Source organism: Gavia stellata, chromosome Z, assembly GCF_030936135.1.
Source record: "Gavia stellata isolate bGavSte3 chromosome Z, bGavSte3.hap2, whole genome shotgun sequence".
Taxonomy (NCBI): domain Eukaryota; kingdom Metazoa; phylum Chordata; class Aves; order Gaviiformes; family Gaviidae; genus Gavia; species Gavia stellata.
The window spans coordinates 45,676,663-45,702,646 of NC_082637.1; the positions used below are offsets into that span (position 1 = coordinate 45,676,663).

General features: G+C 40.9%; 1 protein-coding gene across 2 annotated transcripts in view; it reads left to right on the plus strand.

Annotated features, from left to right (window-relative positions):
• Window positions 1–25,984, plus strand: part of NTRK2 (neurotrophic receptor tyrosine kinase 2) — a 202,804-nt gene that overhangs the window by 158,414 nt on the left and 18,406 nt on the right. For both annotated transcript variants that reach the window (XM_059833218.1, XM_059833217.1), the window contains 2 exons: window positions 2,971–3,143; window positions 6,740–6,974. In XM_059833218.1, the coding sequence (XP_059689201.1) occupies window positions 2,971–3,143; window positions 6,740–6,974 (408 nt within the window). The remainder of the gene's footprint in view (window positions 1–2,970; window positions 3,144–6,739; window positions 6,975–25,984) is intronic.

Consider the following 25,984-nt stretch of genomic DNA (forward strand, 5'->3'; position numbering starts at 1 on the left):
CCGTGGTCGCAGCTCTGTGGTGTCAGGGTGGACTAAGGAGCTGGCAGTTTGCACGCACTACAGAGCACAGGTCTGCAGAGACCAGATGGTACGTGGATACCTGGGCAAGGACTCTGTGGAGGAGAACAAGCATGGGGTGGCAGTCTTACTGTCACAAGGATGAACTCAGCAGATGTGGAGCTCCTGTAACAGCCAGGGGGTCCCTCTGTTGCCCCAGGGAGCGTGTACCTCCTCCTCAGCTGCTGGCCTGAGTGGTTGGAAAGTACATATGGTTGTATCTCAGTTCCTACTCAGGAAGAACTCCTATTGACGGGTGAGAGTGCTTTGTATGCAGAGCTTTGGCGTACTTGTCAGTAAGGATAATAATAATGTATATGTCTTTTTCTGTCTTTGTGCTTTTACAGTTTTATTTTGGTTTTATATTTTTTCTCTTGCACTGAGAACAAGCTAAATGCATTAGTCAATGTCATTTCTATGTAAATTCAACGTATGTATTAATTTTTTCACTTTCCAGTCTCCTTCTTGCCTGACTGTGTCAGCTATGTCTCATGCATTGTGTCTATTCTGTGCGCTGCATGAAGTAATGAAAAGGGGGTTTTGCAATGGTGGGTCAGAGAAATTCAAGTCACCCCGTGGTAGTAGAAATCCTGCCTGAGTTTTACCTGGGTTTTAGATCTTTCTGCATTTTACTGTTTGACAGAAAATGTGTAATTGCCATGGCAACCGCTCTGTCATATGATAATTTTGCTGTTTCTGTAAGATAAAAAGCATCTTCTGAAATATACAATATGCCATCCTCACAGGGCAGAGCTGTCAGCATTTTTAATGTCTTTCCAGGGAAAGAGCCTGCTGGAAAGAGTATCAGCCTATGCTTCTCTCTACCAATTTTCTTCCAGGTTGCTATTATTTAAAAAGGGGGTTTATATGAATTGTTTTTCTAATTCTGTTGTTGAGAAGAATTACAGTCCAATTGCTTTATACATTAAACCACCAGAGGAAACCCAAGTGACAACAGAATTGTTCCTAGTGATTTCATTATACAGTGTAGATTGGACTGTGGATGGTGCCTGTATCATATTAAAGCATCATCCCAGATCCCGGAAGCATTAGAAGACATTTCAATTTCAGTCCTCACTTGGTTCAGATGTGATTGTGTGGGGACCATAGTGGGGAGCCAATTTGATATCTACCTTAGATGATGTAGCTGTGTATACTAGTATATCATAGCTTGTGAAGTTTTGATGATGTAATATCCTTGTTGCATCATTATTGGTAAAACTTGTGGAAGAAGGGTTCTGAGCCTGAAGACACATGAGATTCATAACTGTGTCCCTCAGGGAAGGGACATCTGTGGCCTTAGTGATTTCTGTTGCCTCTAGGATCCATAGAGCCTGAAATGCACAGGAAAAAGCCCCTGAACTTGGTACATGGCTATCCAGTCTGCCCTGCTCCTTGTCCCCCCATCTGAACCTTGTTATGATAGCTGTTCATTTTTCAAGACCTGTGGTTGCAGTTTCACAAGTAAAGCAAGTGTCTTCTCCGACAGTCGTCTTTTATTCCCTTCTTCACACACGCATACATACAATACTAGAAAAGGGGAGAGAATTGTCTCTGTTAAAGAAAAAGCTTGAACAAACCGTGACTACTACAGCTAAAAACTGGGTTTGTTGACAGAATGATTGCACAGTATCAACTTGTTCTGTGTCTGTTCTGATGAGTGTGGCTGGTCCCATGCTCTGTATATGAATCCAGGGTAGAAAATAAAGTAACTAGATGGCCAGGAAGAAGCATCTTTAGTTAAAACTATGCCACTACTTCTGTGTCTCATCTTCCTTTGTATTAAGTCTAAGTGTAGTTAAAATCTAGAGGTACAGAGCCTAGACATCAGTTTCTGTGAACAATAATTTGTGAACACTGGTAACCTGCTATCTTTCTCTGACTGTTTTAAAAATATTGTTTTAATTAGTATAGTGCAACCACTGTACCTTTTGAAGGTAGAGCCTAGTAGTGGTTTATTGTCAATTATAATTATTTCTCATTTCATTTGTGTCAGAATTTGCTTTTTCTGGAGCATGAAAGTGTTTCCTTGCTCGGAAAGTGTAGTTCTTAAGAAGAGATCTGAAAATGTCTGTGTGTGGCAGTTAAATTAGCATTATTTCATTATACAATATTTAAGCCTCCTATTTGACCCAGTGTTGATACATTTCATTCAAAAGGAAAATATGCAAGAGTTTAGAGCTGTATGAATAAAAGGGGATGAGAAAAATTGACACCTCAGAATTCTGATCTGCATCTACTTCCTCTCTCTCAATTTAGGACTGATCCTTCAGTTACTTATACATATGCTTAATCTTAGGCATGTGAGTAGATTTACTGAATTTCAAAGGAGTTTCTGGCTGAAGTCTCAAGTTTTAAGTTCTGGTCCAGGGACATACCCTTGTATAAATCTACCTAATGTATAGCACACCATAGGGGCCAACATCAGCAACAGCAACATTACGAATACATAAAGAATGAGTCTACGTTCCCACCAAGTATTTTAAATCAAGCAGAGTTCTATTTTAAAGAACTTGTGAGAAAGGTAAATGCCAACAGGATACTAGGGTTTGCCTGAGTTAAATGCTAAAGGATATGAACCAGCTGTGTACTAGTATATTTTCTGGATAAGATCAGTTTATTTGTTCTGTGTTTGGAAAACACTTGGCACAGTAGATCATGAGTATTCCTATATCCTCTTAAAAGAGAAATCATTGTTTGGGATGATGTGTGGCAGGAGAATGAAAGTTGTACTGCCATTATTTAATTGCACTTAAACATCACATCTGCATTTCTGAAAGAGTTATTAAGAAAGTATTTCCTCCATCCTTTATGCAGTAGAGTGTCCTTATCTTACCCTTACAGTGCCATCCCACATGTTCACTACCTTCTGCGAACATCTTCCCTTCCTTACATTTTTGTTTTCTCTGCCAGACACTGAAGGATGCCAGTGACAATGCCCGCAAGGACTTCCACCGCGAGGCAGAACTGCTAACTAACCTGCAACACGAGCACATCGTCAAGTTCTACGGCGTCTGTGTCGAGGGTGATCCACTCATAATGGTCTTTGAGTATATGAAGCATGGAGATCTTAACAAATTCCTCAGGTAAATCCACAAACACGTATTGTGCTGCTGAGCCAGAAGTTGGCAGAGAAGGTAGGTGTTACTGGTACTTAATGTCACATTAACTACTACCGCTGGAAAATGCCGACACCTAGGAGTGCAAATCTGTGCAACTCTCATCTTCTGTACTGGGATGTGGGGCTTATTGTTTCTTTTCCTATATGGAAATACCCTTAAGGCAAGCCTTATGCTTTGCACCAAAGGAATGGGAACCAAAGAAATATTGTTTCTAATATATTTCAGTGTATTCTGAAATGTTTGGTTATAAATCTTACAGTACGATCATTTTCTTGCAGGCTTTCTGGTAGCACTTGGGAAGATCCCACTCAACACCTATCGCTATCTGTAGGCGTCTGAGAGCTTTTGAAATCTAACCCCTTTTCTCTTCCCTCCTCTCAGTGTTTTGGAAAGACTACCATTAATCTGAAGCAAGAAAACTGTGAGCCATGGAAACTTCAGTGCAATGGAAAATGCTACAACTTGGGGTCCGGATTAGGGCTTTATTTCATAAAGCTGTTCAGGAATGTGCATGGGAAATTGAAATTTGGCAGTAAAGTAGTCATAAATAAATAGATGATACCTAAGGTTCTCAATAATAGGTAACTCATGAACCAGGAAGTTATGAACAGTGGCCTTGTGTATGTGCCATTTCCACTAGCCTGCACTCACTGACATAAAAATAAGCAGTTAAGAGAGAGCTTTTGCTCCCATGTAAAAAAAGCTTTTGCATAAGGGACTGTTCTTTCAAGGTCTTCTATGTCTTTTTCATCAAAGGATGTCACAAAGGCATTTCAGTGTACTGAGGTCTCTCCTGTCGAAGGTAACTAGGGGTACCACCATTTTGGAAAGATACCTGTGACAAAGCTGTAAAACTGATGTCCCTTTAAATGGGTTTGGATTTTCTATCTGACTGAAATGGCTAGTGACTGCTAGCGTCTCCATTTATGCATTTTTGATAGCCTATGTGAAATGAGTTTGCTGTCTTTCTAATCTCCACTGGACAAATGGCCACACCGAAAAAGCAAATTACGTCAACTAGCATCCTCCCTTATTAGCAGGGCTGCCAGGTTTGGCAGGGAGACAGGGGCCTGAACTGGGGATGCAGAGAAAACACTACTACATTTCCCAGACTGCTTGTCTCTCTGGCAGAGGGTTTAAGTATACTGTCAGAGCCATGTCAGGGCATTTACATTTGCCTGCTTGGGCCTGTGCTGTGGATCGGGAAAGAGGTGCAGTTTCCTAAGATGCCATCCCAGTACTTTTTCAGAACACTGAATTTCCATTAGAAGAAGCCAGATTCGCAGCTGATAAGAAATAATTTCTTATTTCATAAGAAATACTTATTCCTTGATTCTTTTTGATTGGCCTTTTCTTACCTTGTAACTCTTGATTTTGAATTATTGTACAGGAAGGTAGTTTAGCAGACAGTGTATTTCCTACTTTAGGTCTTCTCTTTTTTTAATTATTAATTAGCCCTTGTCTTTAGAACATAAAATGATTATGCTGGGACAAGCTGTTAAACCTAAGCTCCAATTTGTCATTCCTCTCACTTTTGCTGCAGCTTGTGCTGCGGATCACAGGTTAGTTGTAAGCAGGCTGTAAAAGCCTGTATTTCTTACCCTGCAGCGCCACCAAAGGCTGTCGGGGAAAAATGAATCCGAAATTTAACCCAAATGAGCCTTGCTGTCTGCATGCAGCCAAAGGCTGTTTCAGATCTACGACTAAAGCCTCAAAGTCATGCCTGCCCTGTGCTTGTTCTGGCTAGTGGAGGCTGATGTGGATCCAAAGAAATCTCTGTCAATGTTCCCGGCTGTTGCAGACACTGAGGAGCACCTCATTTACAGCCAGCACCAAGAGGACAAGCACGGTGGATGGAGTGCTAAGAATAATCCAAAAGTTTCATTACATACAGACCACGTCCTCAAGGAAGCTAGCAAATGATGAAGAGTTCTCTAATATAGTGACTCAGAGCTTCATGTCTGAGAGCAGTCATTAAAAAAAATCCATGCAATGAAAAGGTACAGTACTTTCCAATAGGAGTTTGCCTGGTTGGAGATTTCATATCCTCCTGTTTATTCCCCCCCAACCCAGACCAGTTGAATGGCTGCCTGTATGTACCCTGTGGCAGAGAGCTTCTTTGCCTGGTACCAAATGCAGTCCCAGCAATGCTACACACCCTTCTTCTTTTCTTTCTCACATCTGTCATTTTGCTCATGAAGTTCTTCCCTTGGGGACATTTTAATATCACATTTCTAATAGGTAGTGTCAGATTTGATCTCACAGATTTTGATTAATTTGCAACTCTTTTCCAAACCCCTGTGCCATTCACCTAGGGACGAATTAAGGCCTCACCTTTATTGATTAGAAAGGTGACTCTCTGAAACTCCTCTTTGTAGGAAGGAAAGACTTTTGAGAGAAAATAAAAATCAGTTCTAGAGTATTTTTCGAAAGAATAAGTTGAGGAGGGAAGAGGAGAGGTGATCTCTTAGAAAGAATAGTCTGCAGGAATGGAATAAAAAAGGCTTCTGAAAAAGCAGAATAATGGAATGGATGGAAAGGGATATTCAGAATATTATAAGGTGTATCAAATGAGGAATGATTGCCAGATGACCTCATTAACTGGATAAGGATTAGCTACTAATGCTTACTATAAAATGTTGTGTGTAGGAATGTTGGTATCTTCAAGATAGTAGGATGCTACACATGTATACCAGAGCTAACATACATGGGTGAAGCACATGTGTTTAAGTACTTGCTGGGCTCTCCAAATGCAAAATGGCTCTCCTTCTGCTGGAGTGTATACAAGTTTCTCATTAATCAGTTGATTATTGCATCTTAGGGACTTGCTAGGTCTCGAAAAGCTCATATTTCTGAAGCTGTTTAGTTGTTCCAAGTAGTGTGTGTTTTGTGTCCACTTCCTGTTGTCATTCCCATCTCAGGCAGGACTCATCCTTGGTGATGAAATAAGCAAAAACGGTTTCCTGCTGTGCATTTAGATAGGAAATTAAAAGTGTAAATCTAAAATTGCTGCCCTTGTTTCTCAGATGGCATCTCAGAAGGAAGTTAGCTCTTTCTTCTTCAAGAAGAGATGAAAGGGTCAATGGCCTGTCTCCCTGCAGAAATCAAGAAATGCCGGTCACAGGAAAAGTGATGCTATGCATGCCACTTCATTGCCTTTCACTCTATTGCCTTTCACTCTTACAGAGTGATGAGGTTTTTCTCAGTTACCAAACAGGTATATTTGCCAGCTTTTCTCCAGAAAAGATTACTAAATGGAACAGGAGAAAGGTAGTGGTTTTGGACAGAGAGGTATTATTATGAATGCATGTGCTTTATTTCCATGAGTAATATATCACCTGTTGTGTAATGCTCTTCACACCACCTGTCTTTCACAAAATGAAGGAAAAGAGTAAATTAAAAAAGCCAAGATACAAATTTTCTCCTATTTCACCAATGAATTTGTAGCCCTTTTTGTTATATTGGAACGAGTCAATTGTGTGGTTTTAGGCTCAGTAATGCCTTTTACCTCTCCAGCTTGCAAGTGCCCTATCATTTAATCAGCTTGTATTTTGGTGCAGGGCACATGGACCAGATGCAGTACTGATGGCAGAAGGCAACCGTCCTGCTGAGCTGACCCAATCCCAGATGCTTCACATTGCACAGCAGATTGCAGCTGGTATGGTTTACTTGGCGTCACAGCACTTCGTGCATCGTGATCTTGCTACCCGGAATTGTCTGGTTGGTGAGAACCTACTGGTGAAGATTGGGGATTTTGGGATGTCTAGAGATGTGTACAGCACAGACTACTATAGGGTAAGTGAACTGCTGTAATTGGTAATACCCTAGGTCTTGTTCAGTCATCTTACCACATTGATGTGACTGATTCTGGTTTTACACTTGACCAACTGTCTGTCAGGTAATTCAGAGGCCAGCATATGGAGAACGTGGTTTTGAGTTACAAAGTTTTGGTAAATTTGGAGAGTTAATCAGAGGAAGATTGGCATGTCTTGTTTATGTATGTTTGCTTTATATTCTAATAATAAATCACAGAAAGGTCTTTTTCTCTGGGCAGAAATTTTGCATGTTTGCTTGGCTTCAGTGAAGAGGAAGAAGCAGCAGCAGATAAAAAGGAACAGTGGTTAATCAAATTTGGCGCAACACTTTGAAGTTATTAAAATATGTTCTTATATATGGCTAAGACAAAGAGAAATTGCAGTTTACTAGAGGAGGTGTAAGTGCTGGACAGCAGCACTGGACCAGTTATTTTACTGAGGAAGAGACTACGTGAGAAGCTGTTACATCCTCAGCACCTGAAAGGCTGCCAGTAAGTTTCCTGCCTTAAGCCAGGTCTTTAGTCCTACTGCTTATGGTTGAAGAGTTGTTTCGTGGTGCGTAAGAGTAACCCATCGTACTTGTGCATTCTGGCCCAGGCTGTTTTCCCTGGGTTTGGTTGCTATAAACTGATGTCTGAAGTTTGCAAAGGGCTTCTAGGATTGCTAGGATAAACAGGATTGTGTATATTATTTACTGTTGTTGATGTTGTCTCTGTACTATCTGGCAAGTCATGTAGCTGACAGCATTTGCTGTTTGCTACCACATTTGTAATTTCGTTATTGGAACTGAAGCTATTAGGTGGTTGTGGTTTGGGGAAGGCAATATGTGGCCAAGCTGTTAGTTTATAAACCCTAGAGTTTATCCTGTAAGATAAGCCACTCAGCATCTTTAAGCACTTTTTCTGTATCTGCCTCTCACATGACTTGTTGCCAGTGAATTCCTTATAAATAAAATAAAGGCCTCTTCCTTAGCCACCCAATTTGGGCTGCTGCGTCCATAAAGAAAAGTATCACCTCAGCATCAGAGTTTGTGGGATGCCCAGAAAGAATTTGTCTCTATGTCCAGCTGAGGCTGGACAAGGCAGAGGAAGCTACACACAAGAATTATTGTTGAGTGTTGTTTCACTTAACAGCTGAGAACTAATAGTCTCCTCTGTTCTTTGTCTTTTCTTTCAAAAGGCAAACCTAGTATTTAGTAAACATACGAGCCAGATTCCTCTTATGTTTTGATATTTTGGAAACTTGGCACTTCAAACTATTTGATCAATGTAAACCAAGCATGATTGCACTTCAGAACTTGGAAAAATGTACAGGATGGTAAGCACTGCCTCTACTTGTGTTTGCAAGGGCACCAATGAGCACCAAAGGCCAGGGTTTCTTGATTTTGCATCTCAAATACAAGCAGTATTTGTTGGGACTGGAGGAGTGTCTCTGTTCTGTACTTCAGTGAGACCAGATTTGTTTACCATGTTCATCATTACACTTAAGAATGAATGTCCATGCTTAACAGCGTTTGCAAAGGCCTTGACAGTCAGAGACAGCATTTTTGAACAATACTCTGCTTGTTTTTGAAAAAATTAATAAATCCCTGGGGCAGAAAAACTGCCTGCAAAAATGGATGGAACCTAAGTAACCATATGGGCTTCCTGGGGACAACTGAGGTCCCATGTGATAGTGTCCTGACTCTGGCGTCATCATGTACCTCTGGGTTTAATCCTTGAGTCTTATACACAAACACTCAACCAAAGCTTTTACTCTATGAAGCACAAATATAGAACAAGACCCATGACCTGAAGAAAGCAGGGTTTCACCAAAGAAATTCTGGGTTACCTGGGCAGTCCTTGGGTACCTCTCAAAGGACCACATTCAAGGGGTACACTGCATTTCTCTCTGCCTCTTGTACAGAATCACTCTCTTCTTTCCTTTTTCTTTCCCTCTTCATCACTTTTTTTGAGGTCAAGGGAGGATCTGTGGGGTCCAGAGTGTAACAAAGGAGAAGAAAGAGGTAGTAGTGTGAAGAGGGTGCAATCATGCATGTGAGAGAGGGAATGAATAAGGCAGGAAAGGTAAGTGTAGAGAGGTGTTAGTGAAAGACACAAATGTGAATGAAGGGAGAAAGAGGTAGGCAAGTGTCAGAGGGGATGAATGAAGATGCAAAGTAGCATGGCTTCATCCAAATTGATGGTGTAAGCTTGCAGTATGATGGATGGGTGTGAAACTTTAAGTTGGGGAGTCACTTGTTCTGCATGGTGAGATAAACAAGGACAATTTCTCTGGCCCCTCATGTTCCAGCTGGCTTCTAGCTGATGCAGAGGAGGGACAGAGCCACAGCCTGTCGTGCCACCATATTTCACAGTGATAAAACTTGGAAGTTACAGTTGAGCCTGTGAGGTTTTGGCCTGCCCTGCTTGGGCCATATATGGGCTGGTCAGAAGCTGGTCATGAAACAATCAAGGCTATGATGACTTTCCACATGGTTGCCTGGAGAATTATATCCATGGCAGGCCTAAGTAATGAAACTGTCAGTGATGACACAGGGATGGCGCTGACCTACCATATCTAATTGTTTATAGCAGGCTAAGTCTTTTTAACTGCTCAGGCTTAATTACATACATTGAAGCAATTCTTCCCCAACCTTGACAGCTTTATCTGATGCTTGTTGGAAGGATTTACACAGATCCAAAAAGCTCTGCAAGAAATGGTTCAGCATTTGTGTTTATTAAGACATTGGAATCAGTTTTTTGGGATCCTACCACCCTGTCAGGATGTTAGATTTGCCCAAGATGATTATTTATACCTTGCTTCGGTGCAGTAAGGCTGATCCCCCGTCCTTTTTCACTGTTAGATTGTTAACGACATTCTGCATTAAATCAGCTCAGTTGTTAAGAGGTGTTTCAGGGAAGAGGGGGAGAGAAATAACCCTTGGGCTGGGAATACATATGTGACGTGTGGCCCTGATTGCACAAGCTTTTCTTTTTCTCCTCCATTATTTTTCCCTTTCTTTTTCATCAGGCAGGAATCTTGTGAGTGGGGGGAGCTCTGGTATACATGCTAGCATTCAGTGTAACAGCAACAGTTTTCAACAGTCAGACCAGATGAGCCTGGGGACATGAAGAAACTGCAGTGGCTTTTCTTACCCAGCACTGCTGTCCACCCCAGGCCAAACTAAAAGAACTTTCAAGTAATTAGTTTGGCTTGTATGCCAAACAGCTCCAGTGACACTCTGCTGCACTGCAGTCCTTGTAGCATAGTGGATCATTTCACAAAGTTATTTACTTGCAGAGCTGTCTCGGGTTCATTAGGGGCTTTTATTTCTTTTGTTGATGTCTGGTTTTTGTCGCTTGGACTCCCAAACCCCACAGGTCAGGGTTTCCCATCTTTCCCTCTGACACCCTAGTAGTGTGACTCCGCAGCAGCTTTCAGTGGCTTAAAGTATTGATACTGAAGCATGGGAACAACTACTTTGCTAATATTTATTCTTGCGCTCAGAGATAGTATATCAGGCCCTTTTCAGGCTTCCAGTTCAGGTTTGCAAATGGTTGCTCAGTACTTGGTCTTAAAATACTTTTATGCATTTCTTTATCATAAGCAAAATGCTTTAAAAAAAAAATCAGAAAAAAAAAAAGGAAGGTCGCCTTATCCCAGTACTTGGAAAAACTTAACAGGGATATGCTTTAAATATCCAGCCTGGTCAGCCAACTACAGGCCAGAGCCAAGATTTTGGATGAAGCAGTGATCTCACCAGAGTAAGCAAAAGCTTTGCCATTAATTTCATTAGGACCAGAATTTCACCCTTCCACATTTTCATGTTTGTCCAGTGCAGGATAGAGACTCTGTTTCTGATTTAGATTTATGGACCTCACTTGTGTAATCCCTGTTTAGCTATTGTATAACTGTTTTGCCTTTATGCAACAGCGCAAGGAACAGTGGAGAAAGTCGGGACTCCTTTCCTCCACTTGTACAAACCATGCAAGGATCTGTCAAAAGACTGGGGCTGTGATGAGGATTCCATCTTCCTTTAGGCCCAACTCACCCCAAAGGGACAGTCACAAATTAGTTTCCTCCACTTCTGGCACAGATGGGGCAGAAGAACCCAAGAGGATGTGTTTCAGTATAAAGTCCGGTGACCTGGTTTCTCTTCAAAATCTTCTGCATATTTTGTACGATGTTTTGCTGTTTAAAGAGAGCATAGCATGTAGGATTGGAAGAAGCAGCATAGGTTACTGAGCCCAAGCCTTCCACTCTTGCAGGAAGCCATGCAGTAGGTGTTAAGGGTAGGAGGAGCTATAAGAACCTCAGACTTTCTCAAGCCACATGGAAAACCCCAGCACTCATTAACACTTTAGCCCCTTCTGTATAAGGCACCAAACCCCATAAAAATACCAGTCTGCCGGGAGAAAAGAGGAGGAGATGTCAAGGATATCAACAGTGTCCTAAGCCCCTAAAGAGAAATTATGTTTGGCAAATGCTCCTGAGAGATCTTAGGAAGTCAGCCACATCCAACACACAACAGGACGTGACAGCAATCCCCATCAGTCTCTCTCAGTGAGAATTACCTTCTGAGCTGGCAAACTGTGTAACGCTATGAGTGCACAAGTCAGCCACACCAGCCTGTGGCATTACTGGTGTAATGCAGCAGTTTTGGTGTCTCTTTCTGGTACAGACATCATAGGACTGTGAGCAGTATTTTTCAGTTGAGATTTTGCCCGTTCTTGGATCAGAGGTACTTCCCAGTCTCTAATGAAAATGTGCTGTTCGGTACATCCTAGACTTGCATAGCCTGTGTCATTGGCACACAGTCATTGTATTGTCAAACAGTGCCCTGGGCCACACTCATCTTCCACTCCTTCCAAATGAAGAACATCCCCCTTTTTTGAAGTTTTTTGTTTCAATCCTTCGGTGAAAGACTTTGCAGTTCATACTGGCACATTTTGTACCTCTAGTGGTTGAGAAAGACTGTCATCTCTTTTTAGCTTCTTTGGGGGTTGCTTTTTTAAAAATTAAAATTCAGGTCTTGTCTAATTTGGCGCTGAGTAAAGAACCAGAATCATGGTACCAAAAAGTAAACAGCTGAGGGAGTGAGAAAGATTTGTAAGGAAGTTTACTAATTTTTTTTCCTACCTTTGTTTCTTAACGTTTTGTTTCTTGATCACTTCTATGTAATGTTAACGTTAAGTGAGTATTTTGGGAAAGGATCTCTTTTTAAAACATTGAGTTCCCATGCGCTTTCAGTTAAGACGTGAGGAGTTATTACAGTTCTTAGCCTCCCAGGAAGAATTCCAGAAAAACTAAGGATTACACAATTCGCTCTTCCAGGCCAATTTTAAAAATACCCAGCTTTCAGACCTTCTCTCTACATAAAAAGGTCAAAAACCCTTTTGAGAAACTGTTTTGACACTTGGGAGTATTATAATCCTCAGTCCCGATTCTGATCTCCCCTGTTGCTTAGCAAAGACAGAGTAGCAGTTTGAAGACAGTAAAATAACATTAGTATTAGAGTAGTGAAATGGCAAAAAGCATCTTGCCCACTAGGCATAGTCCTTCCTTCATGTGTGAACCTAATATTGTAGAGTGCTTTATTTCTGGCAACTGCATAATACACTTTTCTGGTGACTCTGTATGTGAAACATTTGCTAAAAGATAGTGCTAGTAAAATAATCACCAGAGAGTGATCTCGCTTAAGCTATTTCCAGTACCAAATGCCTATTTGCAAAGAGAATTAATGCATGACAGCAAAGGGCTAAAAAAAGAAAAGGCTGGTTTATCATTATTTGGGCTGTAACTAGCCAGGCAAGCACCACGATACAAATGTTTACAGTTAGGAACAAGTGTCTGTCTATTCTGAAAGGGCAATAGCAGCAAACACCTGCAGGTCTCAGCTGTCACTACAGAGACGAATACCTGTGTGGGGGAGTTTGGAGGAGGCTGCACTAAAGAAAACAAGAAAGAGTTACTGAAAAGTCAAGCAGCTTGTCAAGGCATCCTTGTAGGTGTGTGTATTGAATTGTCACAGTTTGAAGGCACAGTTTGAAGGCTTTTTATTAGCTGCTATTTTTGCATCCGTTGCTCAAAAGGAAATTATCTGCTTCCCTACATGGACTTCTCAGCTCTCCTCCTCCGTCAGAGGCTCATTGCATCATGTGTAGTGCTGGGGAGGACAGAGGGTTCTAGCAGCCCTGGAGGACATGCACAGATGATTTCATGCAACTGGAAACAATACAGGAAATAATGGGCCAGCTAGAGAGATGTAAATCCGGACTAGCTGCCTTGAAGTCAGTGCAGTAACTCTGAACTTAAAGTAACATAATCACAAGCAGAATTAGGCGTAATGATTTTTGAGGACTTTTAGGAGCTTCCTAAAGGTCACCACAATGTCAGCATTTAGAAACTTGTATGCACCAGGACATGGCGTTATCCTGATGCTAAAGGATTAGCAGCATGGCTTGATGTCTGTTACTACTTGCCCGTGCCAGAGTATATTCTGTTTTGTGCAGGAAGCATGCTCCTTCCCCAGCTCTTACTTACACGTCACTGACTGCTGGTGTTTCGTCTGGAATTGCAGTTTTCTAACCTGCTCAGTTCTACACAGAGAGGCCAAATTCAGCTTTGTGTCAAGCAAGTACAGTTCCATGGTTTTTAGCATGGCTATATATGTAGTCACTTCCCAACTGAAGTTTTCTCATCATCTTCACACCAGGGTCATTGGTCTTACTTACAGGTCTGCTTCCATCTGTTTTCACTGACATAGATTCTAAGAGGGGAGTCCAAGAAAGTTTTCTGTATTAGTGCTAGGAGAAGGAACATCAGATGTCCAGCTTGTGTAGTGTGCTGCATTTAACACTGAGTTCTTACTAAACTCCATCTTGCAGGGTTAATGACAACACAATAGTACAGAAAATGAGATTTTTAACTGGGAGGCTGTGACATGCTTTGTTTTGCCAGGTTTAGGCCCCCTCTCACATGAAATGTGCAAGTGGGAAGCCAACTCTACGGCTCCTGGAGCACATTCTCCTTCAGTCTGTGAGCTCAAAGAGTGTAGAGAGGGCAGAAAGAGAAAAACATAATGACTAGGTTGAAAAATGGAGCTGATTAAAAGACAAACTAGAGCGAAGTGACCTTGCTTCTGTGACCAGTTACTTGATTACCCATTGAATTTGGGTGCCTAATTATTCCTTTGTAAAGCCACCCCCACGACATTTACACCAGCATGTAAATCATGTGGTTCTCATGCGGGATGTCAAGAAATAGGTTCATCTTGAGAAAATAAGTTCAGCCAGGAAGCAGCACCTAGAAGCATATGCCAGGAAATGCAGAAATCCTGTTGAACCACACTATAGCTAAAAGCTCTGAATGTATGTCAATCAAAAACTTAATCAAAGTGTTTGGAAATTTTCAAATGGAAATTTTCCCTCTGTTTGCATCTGTTAAAAGCTTTGCAAATTTACTGTTCGGTCCCATTTTGGTTATAAAACAGATATTACAGTTTTCAAATGGATGAAAATTTTGTGTTTCCCACCCCATTTTTAAAGTATTTTAATGGTGTCATTTTCAGCAGGGTTACTCCTGCTGTGCACAGTTGGTAAGAGCCATAAGATCTGTATGCACGCCTATAGAATAGCAGGAAGTTTACACAGTCAGCACCATCAATGGCTGACACAAGCTTTTCTGTTGAAGGGCTCTTAGCACAGATGTTCATTAACTTAAAAAGTCCTTTTAAAATTATATATACAAAACTGAATCATTCTCAAAAATAACCACACATATGGATATAAATTGCAGAAAAGCAATGATTCACACATTGAAATTAGCTTTACAAACCGCAATTTGGAGAGCTTTGCAGAACTCTGATCAAAGTCGGCTCATTCCATTAAGTAGCAGCATAGCCTTACGAAGCCATTTGTGCAGGTGCTGAAATGATTTGACCACTGTTTAGATGTTTAGCACGTAACAGGGCCATGTCCTCAATCCCAACCCTGTTTACAGTTTGCTGGATTGTAGTTGGAATATTGGTGGAGGCTTTTTCCATTGACTTTACTAGAGCCAAAGTTTTGTCCGGGGCTTTAGTGAAAAGTTTACAGGCAACATTTTCTAGAGAACAGGCATAGAACGGCAAGAGAAATGATGAAGTGATTTCTGTAGTTTTTATTCCTGGGCCAGGTCTTTGTGTAGACCATTAATGCCATTTAGTAATTGTGGGGAGGAATCATGTGTAAATATCTGGAGAGAGAGATACTGTACTGTAGTGCTACAGATTGTCACTTCTGGCAGGAAATCTGCAAAGCAAATGACAGAACTCCAAGGGTTAGCAGCTGAAGCTGTTGACTTTGTGATGTGTGATGTGCACAGTGTGAGGAGAAGATGTGGGAACCAGATGACAAAAAGATCCCTGGGAGCACTGTGAGCACAGTCAGAAATGGGAGCGGCAGCTCCTGGCTGCTGCAGAGCACTGGTGCACCTTGTGCGACCGTGCCACTGCCCCCACTGATGGTGGGGACAGCACAGAAAGGCCACCCAGAGGGAGCAGGACTAAACGGGAGTTCTCCTTTGACGACTGATCACAAAGTCGGCTCCCAGCAGAGCCTTTGCAGGCTTCCAGCTGGAAGGTTCTCTTATGCAAATGGCCTCTCTCCTTGCAATAAGGAAAGCAGTTGCTAGGCAGTTTTCCTAAATATGCATTTTTTTTCCTGGGCCCGAAGGACAATGGGCACTCTTTTGGCTCACAGAACTCAGGAAGCACAGAAAGGAAGAACTAGACAATTAGCCTATGAAGTGCTATGTGTAACAGGATGGATTGAGAGGATGAGAGGACAGCATCAGCTAGTAACAGAGCAAAGCCTACAAATCAGGCTCTCTAGATTGGTGCACGCACAGCAAAGAGCTACTAATGGTGAGTGGAAATGGGGAACAAGGGAATCAGTGTGTGATACTGCAGGTCATTTAGATCTTCACTGCTGTCTGGGTCCTTCGGCTGTCTGATGGAGCACCTGTCCAGCTAGGCATCTTGCATGTGCTCACTCCAATATGGGGGGGAAGGGAATTCATTAGCAAAGACGTGGGTCAATCCAAGCCTGTTGGCATCAGTGACAGAGAACATGGACATACTTTAGGTTACCTGTGTGGTTGTAATGCATATGCCTTTGTGAAGCCTTTTCCATATCAGACATCATGAACAGTAGTGAAGTTTTTGACAAAGGAACAGCTCTCCAAGCTTCCCAAAAGGTGAGGACCCCAGAACTGAGGTGATTTTACATCTTGCAGGCTCAAGAACTTTTGTAATTAGACTTCAGAGATGACTTGGCTTTGCATTAATCTAGTCTTACATAAAATGGAGCCAAAACACTTACAAAATGCTGTCAAGCTTCTAGCTATGGCCTAACTTTAGGAAGAGGTGAAGGCCTGATTTGAGATGAGTGAGGGAATATGCATTTGATATCAAGGACAGATTAAAAAAATTAGAAAAGATTGTGGTGACTCAAATGCTTCCATCTCCACCAGGTGGGTAAATAAATCTGCAGAAGAAAAGCCACACGAGTGGGAAGTAACTTTCTTCTTCCCAGTGTACTGAAATGCTTTCAAGAAACATACCTAGCTTAATACCCTTGAATTTACTTTCAGAAGTTACATTTTATTTGTGCCTTAACGGTATTCTTGCAGAGCTACTGTCTGGCCCTTGAGGATTTGAAGAACTTGCATTAAATTTGGTATACAATCAGTTCCTACCTCTCTTCTCCAGTTCATTTTATCCAGGGCTTGATATTGGAGTAGTGATTTATCATGTCTTTGGTTTGGGACCAGAGTCAGACCCATTGAAATGCTAAGATAGAGGTACCAACCCTGAGAGGTGATGCAAATGAAGTTTCGAAACTATTCCCTTATTTAATCTTATATCTTTGTGTTGTTCTCCAATGAGACATAAAAGTTACCTTGTCTGTTTTCAAGCTATTCCCCAACGCATATTTAAGTTGGTCAAAAGTTTAACACACTGAGCAGAGAAGCCTTGGTTTAAAGCCTATGGATGCGTAAATTTGCTCAAGTTACATCTTCTCTCTTTGCTGATCAATGTAGTTAGCTTTTAAATTGTATTTTAACTCTTTATTTGACCTGGAATAATCATGCTTTTAGTTTGCTGTGGCATTTTTTTCCTTTGTGACAATTAGGAGGGAAGACTGTTTGAGTTTGGTTTTGTTCCCAGAGCTACATTCCCGTATGCATTATGTGACCAGGAACTTTGCAAAATTGGTTGAAACTGATCCAAACGGTTAGCAAAACATATGCAATCAGAATACTGTTTGAGATTAATTTTACTTCTGAGGAGTTTGCCTAAACGACCTTATTCAGAGTTGAGTCATGAACAGCAGTGATGTGGCCCCAGGTTAGGGAGGCAACTAATGAGTGGTCAGCCAGGGTTTTCGAGAATCTGTATTTTGCTGATGTAGATAAGACCAAACCATTTTCAGCAACGTTACAGAAAATACATGTGCTGCCATTTTTTTCCACACCAGGAATGCTACAACATTGCTAGGTCTAATTATTAAAAGAAATCATTAGTTTAATCACTTCCCTAGCCACCAACTCAGAAGAATGGCTTAAGTACTTACACTTAAACAAGCAAACAAATGCTGGATTCTGTAAAGTGTCTTTCGCTTCCTGGGCCTTTTTGCTAAGGGCAAGAATTGTGAACAAGAAATATAATGGGGCAAGATGTGTATAATCAGGAGGCTAAAGAGCTATTCAAGCAAATTACTGTCTCAGAAACACATACATATGTCATGATTGAGAGTGTAAGTGAGAATTTTGTAAGGATAAGAAGTAAGTCTGGAAAAACCCTTTCAGCGGGAGCAGCACAGAGCATAAAGAAGCCCAACTACTTTCAAGGTAGAGATGGATAGACTTTGGAAGAAGCTTAAATGGTAGTCACCCGTGATACTTGGGACTCATCAAACCCTTCTTCAGTCCTCTGTTCCATGTAGCTGCGTTCAAGCTTTTCTCTGCTGCTGTGAGTTCTGGAAGTGAACTCTTCTAAATGAATGTAATTACAATTATTCACATAATCACATGCTTAGAAACGAGGACTTCAAGGAAGAGCTATAGTGGGAGCCTTTAGATAATAGAGTAAAAGGCTGCAAATCTACATCTACAAAAAATAATGAGCCTTTGTAATAAAGGCTTACATAGTGAAAATAAAATAGATTAAAAGCCATTTAGAGATAAAGGAACCTTGAGATTGCAATACTTTAAAGCATAAAGTACTGGGGTTTTTTTGTTGCTATTGAAAATAAGTATGATGTAAGCAGTTAGTTTTGTAGCCTATACAATTTTTATAGAAGACAGAAAGATACTGGTACGTATTCACAGAATGAAAACTTGTCCAGCTTCCAGACCAATGAGTAAACTGGCATTGACATCACTGGGGACAGGATTTTTACCTTTATCCTTATTAATTGCAAATTTTTAATGGCTTTACATCTGTTTTCACTTCTGTGTTCATTGCTGTATCTAAAGAGTGAAAAAAAATCACATCAGCCTGTGATCCAATCCTTGCATGCCACACCATGAAGCAAACAAATGTTTTGCTGGAAATGTAAGTTGGTGTTTTTTTCAACTGATATATAGAGTGTAGTGCAGACTGATCCTCCCTTAGGAGATTATTTTGTAACATCATTTAGTCCATTCCAAGGTGTGTGTGTAAAGGGAGTCCTTCAAATTATTTTATGACCTGCAAGATTATCTCTCTATAAATCTGGATTTAATGGTGTACACGGAAACGGAGAAATCTTACCAGGGCAAAGAAATAACTCATTTTCTGTCTCTTTTCCTTTTTCATTTTCTTTTTCTTTTTTTGGTGGTAGAATTTTAGGAAGATAAAGAACTGTTCATTAAATATATTGCCAGATATTCTTTGATAACATATAAGTGTTGCAATTGTTTCACTGCCAGTATAAATAAAAGAGAAGAAAAACCAACACAGGCAACATGAATGACAGACATGATGATTACAAATCATTTGTCCTAATGTTTTTGTCATCTACCTTCCTCATACTGCCTCAGCCCAATCCCACAAAATAAAAATGTGATGTTATCTGGAGAATATAGATTCTTTCCAGATTGATTTACCAGAAGCCTGTCACCACCAAGTCACTTTGAAAAGGCTAGCTGATAGGCTGGGCTCTTTGCAAGTTACTGCTCTGCATGCAGTCCTTTTGCAGCTGATTATGCTGCCAATGTTATTTTCTGATGGTGAGATTTAGTGCAGCATAGCTGGCTGGCAATATCTTTGTAGGAGATTTTTCTTGCTTGTGAGCTAAGCGAAGGGCAGGGTCCTGCATTCTTGGCAGCCTATTGTATGCATGAGCTGTTTGTTTTTTGGATTCAGCAAGCAGAGTTTTAAATCATCTTTAGCAAAACAAGACACAGAGAAAAAAGAGAGATCAACATAGATCTGAATATTTCATATCATAATTTTGGCAGCATGTCTCATGTTGTCTTCTACATTGAAAGCACCAATGCAAAAGGGAATTTTGCAGTTTTCAGTCAAGTGATTTTTCCATGCTCCTTGAGTATCCTCACATATTCTAGGACTGGTCTCTCATGCCATATCAGCCATTTTTTAGAGAAAAGAATCTAGGATTGACTACTTGTGTGGGAAAAGCAAAACCATGTTAAAATAAAGCTCAATGCGAATACACAGTGAGTGGAATGTGCCCCTCAGCAGAAAGCCAATAGATACTACTTCAATCTACAAAATAAAGCTTATATGTTGTTTAAGATATACAGGCCCAATATTGTAATTTTCTGCAGAGGGGGATTCTGTTGAAAGCGGTCAAAAGATCCATCTCACACAACTCCTACCTGTTTGCATAGACACACACAGTTGTGATTTTTTTACATCAATCATGCTTGGAGGAACATACAGTTTTGACCAACAAATGTTTCCATGGCAGTTTGAAAGGGGACTAAATAGTGGGTTTGGAGCTGAGCCAGCTAGTATATGCCTACACATTATGCAATATTAACCCTCTTGTATTCTGTCCTGATCAGCTTTAGTTAGTAGAATAAAACACTAAATAGAAAGGGAGGAAACTGAAGGCTGTGCTGTACTACATGCAGTAAGAAGCCCTTCAAATATAGCTTTAAGCACAGCTAAAATGGCATAAACTAGGAAATACAAAGGAGTTTCACAGAGACATTTATATAGCTCCACCATGTAACGTGCGACTGAAGGTATGTCTAGTCTGCAGGCACTGCTAGCTCTAAAACTGTGACACGAGCTTGTTGCAGACTGCAAAGCTATTCAGAAGCAGGGTGAATGCTCCTTTTCTGGGGTGTACATTTCTCTGCCTGTGCTACTTAGAAAGTCCAAGATAGCTGCTTTAAAGGTAGTTTGTATTTATATTTTATCAGTGATGTCATTAGGGATACGGAAAACAGCATTATGTTTATTAACACAGTTAGTCAGAAAAAAAAGTGTAACTAATGCTTCTTACCTAGTTATTCCTTTTAATCTGGAAGTATTTTACATCATCTTAATGGATTTCTTTAAGATAAAAGGCAGCAAAAATAGAAAACGAAAAAGGAATAGATCTGGATCTGTTTAGCCTTCAGGTTACATAAAATAGGCAATTACTCTGCACCTATAGTTGAATAATTTCCTTTTGTAAATAAAGCTCACAGGAGTATTGATGGATTTAAAAGTTGCCTGGGATTCTCAGAACTCCTGGCTTTGGAATAATTGTGACCTCAAAAGCTTGGGAGTACCTGTTTTCTTACTGTCCTGCTACTGCTGTTTCAGAGGGTCAACGATGGAACTAGTTGTTAGGATCAGCTTAAGTATTGGGGAAATGTAGATTTTCTTTAAATAAAGGCGCAGAAAGTAGTTGGAAATTGTGTCCCTAAATCAGAGAAGATGGGAAGCAATAAGTTGCAGAATTATGTGTGATCTCACCTCATAAAGGACACTGGGAGTAAGCAAAAACATGCAAGAGGGAAAGGCTAATGGACAAAAAGGGATACAGTGAAAACTGCCAAAACCCATTTGAGATTGGCTTTGAAAAGAATATTAAACGAGAAGGTCCCTTGGTGCTTTAAATGTAAACAGAATGAGGAGGAAAGTGTCACCACTACAGGCATGATGATGTGGGAAGGAGAGTTAGTTTGGTCTGGAAGCAAAATTAATTTTTAACATCAGGTCTTAAAAGGACAGTGATGAATATGAAGATACAGGCAAAGTGGCTAATGGGACTGAGAACATGAAAGCTAAACCTGGAACAGCATAGAGAAGAGATCCTCAAAGAACGTGGGACATGGACAGCCTGTTCTATGATGAGAGACAAAGAGTTCAGCAAACTCATTAAGCAGCAGAAGCCAGCTCTGCTGCCCAAGGAGAAGGTCCTGCTCTCCAGCTAGTCTCAACAGCTAATTCCTGCATCATACTCTTTTCTGCACCAGCACAGGTGTTGAGACTAGCAGGAGAGCAGGACCTTCTCTTTGGAACCAAAACTACTGATTGTGTCAGAAGTATTTGGTTCGGCAGAGTGTCAATGTCAGTAGCAGTTTCAAGTGTAGATACTTAATTTTGTCTGGATCAGTTCACCCCATCTTTAGTTTGCACAGAATATTCTAAGTAGAGTTACTAGCATTTGTGAAAGACAGCTTAAAGTGGCTGATTTTTCATGGCAAGGAAAAAGTTCTGAAGATAAAATGTTTCTTACTTAGGAAAATACTTGCCAGTAGCTCTCCAACTGATACTTGTAACTTCTTAGCTTCTCTTACTGCTTACACACACACAACAGAAGATCAGGCCTGACTTTGTATACTCTCTATGACTTCGGGAAAATCTGTTCTTTAATCCTGCATGCAGTCTCCCCTCCCTTGACTTTGATTAGATTTAATTAGACTTTAACCCTCCACATTCCAGGCAGGTTGGGTTCTAGTTTTACAGATCCTTCTGTTTGACCACAGGCAGAGCAAATACTGCTTTGACCTTGTTGTTTCCCACTGTCCTCCATTTGTTATTAGGTAAAGTCAGAAGAAGATTTTAAAGGATGAAAACATGTAAATAGTTCTTCTGCTCCATCTGTATCTCCCTTCTATTTTCTTCACATTTTCATTTTTTTCAAGAAGGGTGATAACTTGAACTTACCTTTTCAGCCCGTGCCCATCTGAAAAACATGAATGGCTTGTATTTGTGACAAGGTTCATTACGACCCTTGCTGATTCAGCAAGGTGGAAGTTACCTCTTAGGTCAAAAAGTACAACTTTGCGTGCGAAGTGGTAACAGCGTAGGAGCTTCATGCTGGATTATGCCAGGTTTTCACTGGGGTTTTAATGCATAGCAGATTCATCACATTCATTACTGCATATTATATGCCCTGGTTCAAACTTCTTTCAAGGAGAGCATGAAGCCATTACAACCTTAGCCACTGTCTAGAGCTTTCAAGTTCTGGAGGTCCATTCAAGTGCTGGAGATCCCCAATATGATGATGAAGGGAGCAGCAGTCCAACACTGATATGACAAACAGGACACCCATATAGCAGTCCTAGTGAGTCTTGCATGGTGGGGATGGGGAAACGGACAAAGGCTAATTTTCTTGTTGTGTATAATAGCAGAAGTAATAAAGCCTATATCTGTGATTCTCAAAAGGTGAATGGTATTTTTGTCTCACTCCACCTTTCCCTACAACACCTAGAAAAAAGAGTGTTCTGTTAGAAGGGGGCCAATGGAAGTTGCCTTAAAGTTCACTTAATGATTCATCTTTTCTTCTATTGCTGAGGCTGGGACCAGGTTGAATAGCATCAAGATCAGTTGCTTGATTTCCAGCAGGTATCTGGGTGCATTGTTCTGGACTTGCTCTTCATTGCAAGCATTGGGAGCCTTCAGTAGCAGGAAACACAAGTCCCAGGGTGGCAGTGGAGCTTTTGCTCCACATTGAAATCCCAGAGAGTATCTCTCTGCAGCTGTGATTTTAATTATATAGGATGATCCTCTGCCTTTTACAGAGCCACTACTCAGAATTTAAAAGGAGTCTGGAGACTTCTGGGGACAGGCAGGTTAAATTATAGTTATTATGAGGCAGCTATTTCAGGTTTACTACCCTCTGAATAGCAAATCCTTCACCTCCATGAAACACAAACAAAACAAAAAGTTTACTTGTCCTTCCAGAATTCAACTCATAACTTGCAATTTCCAGCCCTTCACCTCAACACTTTATTCTGCTTTCTAGAAAAAACCTAATCATTACAGTTTCCAGTATGTCAGACTAAGATCCTGAAATTAGAAGATACAGATAATCATTTGGTTTCAATAGGCTTTGATGTGTAAATGCTAAAATTGATTCTTTCATGTGCATGAAAGAGCAGGGGGGTGTGCATACCCAGATCTGTACATTGTTGTTGTTTTCCTGGGGGTAGGTTGCTAAACACTTCCCAGAATAAAAGGTCCTCATAGCCTTCTCCACTGCATTGCTTAAGGTTGGGCTTGCATGACTGCCTAAGCCACTCCAGAACACTGCTGGGAAGGGCTTGGCTCCCACATCGGTGGGCTGTGTTCCCTCCTGTCAGAGCTCTCCCATTGTACTCCTGCCAAGGCAGTGTATCCTCCTCCTGGGCATCCCACAAGGGAGATGAGCATCTGTGCTTCTGAAAGTCAGCAAAGAGGCAACAGGTTTGCTGTAACCACTATGCTGATGCTTGGTCCCAGTGCTGACCCATTCTACATTCTCTTAGTATAGCAGTTCAGAGGGAGCGTAGTTAGTCCGGTAGATGAGAAACCAGGTGTCTCTGCTGCAACTTGAACCCTCCATGGTCAAATCCCGTTGTTGACACATTGCAGGGAAATGTTATGTTTGCATAAAGTTAGATGTGGAAGAAGTTAGGTAGGCGGTGACACAATGAGTGATGAGATTAAGAGGAAATACGTAAAAGTTTCCTCATTTGCTGAGCACAGTCTAGCAGATGTACAGAAGTAAACAGAGGTTCTGTGGGAAAACATTATTAGGTACTGTAATTAAAAATGTTTTCCATAATGCATATTTAGATTGCTAGTAGCGCTGGAATCTTTCACTCCAGAACAAAAAAAAAAACCCCTTGTATTTCATATGTGTGATAGAAGAAATATTTATACAGAAATGATACAGATGTAAGCATGTGATCAATTGCACTGATGAAGTACATTCACAAAGGCTTGTGCCTTTATCCACTACCCATAAGCATGTTTGTCCACTCAGAAACCCAACTCCTCAGGACTTGTAAAATGCCAAAGATCTTCTAACATTTAATTACATTTTAATTCAACAGGCAAGGGAGATTTTCCATTTCCCTGGGTTTAACCCAGTCCTCCTGACGTGAAATGCACATGGTACCTGACAATAAGCAATAAAGTGAGGTGCAAACTGGGCCCATCTTCAAAATTAGACATCTCAGATACATGGGGCTCTCCATTCTGGCCTAATTCTCTCTGACAAGGCAGATACTGTTCTGCCTGTCCTGACCTGCCCAAGCAAGCCTAATATGCCTGTGACTCTCCAGCCTTTCTAAGAAATGACTGAGCCTGCTCTTAAGTATAAATCACATTTGCTTGTAAGCTGTCTGCCCTATCGCTGGCCATTTTTTGTGGACTTTCTCTTATGCTGTTCCAGAATCTATACTCTGTGGATGAGGAATATTAGGGTGCATTCCTCGCATTACTATCTGTTTGTGAACCAGTTGTTCATTAATTCGTCTAACCCTTTTTGCACCTACTGATACTGTCTACCTTCATAACTGTGGCAGCAAGTTCCAGAAGTTTAATACCCATTATGTAAAAAAATACTTATTTTTATCTGTTCTGAACTCATGTCCTACTAATTTCATTGAGTGTTCTCTTGTTACAGTATTTCAGACTTTACTAATAACAGTTCTGCAGTTGTTGCTGATTGATCTTACTTTATCCATCACTTTAATGATTTTCTAAGCCTCAACTTAAGCATTTCAGTTCTCCTTTTCTGTGCCTCTCCAATTACATTACATCCTCCTTATGCTGTGGAGACTAGAACTGTACACAGCAGTAATGGCTGTGGGGGACCAATGGCTGTGTACAGTGACAGAATTATGCCCTGTGCCATGTTGTTAGTACCTGTGCTGGTGATGCTCAATGTCTTGAGTTTTTCTGCAGCTGCTGCTCATTGAGCTGTTGGTGTCAGAGATGGCTCCAAAATCTCCTTCATGAGTTGTAGCTGCCAGTGCTGAGTATAAACATAGGTTACTGTTACTACATCTATTTATCATGCATGTAGTTAACGGCATTGAAGTTCATCTGCTGCCCGCTCTCTCTGTTTTGTGAGATCCTTTTCACAAAAGCCTCCCCAAGAGCTTAGTATCACCCCCACACTTGGACTAATTGACAATGCCCTCCCGTCTCCAGGCCATTGATGAAGATGTTGAATGTAGCTGACCCTGACACTGACCTCTGGGGACTCCACCACTGCCTCTTCCCTATCCTGAGAAGTGACCTTGAAGTCCTACTTGCTGCTGCTTCTCCTATAACTAGCCTTCAGTGCATAAAAAGGCCTTTCCTAAATCCTGCAGCAGCTTAGTTTTTTTAATAACCTTTGATGTAGAGCCTTATCAAAAGTGTTTTGAAAATACACATATGCTTTTGTCTGCTGGATCACCTTTGTTCGCATTCATTCTGACTCCCCTGTGTGCCACCACTAGGCTAGTAGAGTAGGATCTCTTTCTATAGAAGCTTTTGTTTTCCACTCTGCTCAGAAAGATACAGACAGACCATTTTCATCCATGTACCAGCTCTCTGGCGTAGTTGCTCTTTTTAATGATAGTCATACACCTGCAGTTCAGACACAGGTGAATGCCATTTGGTCCTGGTAACATTAACAACCAACTTCTCTATTTGCTTTAAAAAAAATCTTTTTCCCTTCCTGTAATCCTCTAACATTTCCTATTTCAAACAATATTTCTTATTAAATAAAATCACTTTCAGTTGCGTGAGAGGAGAGG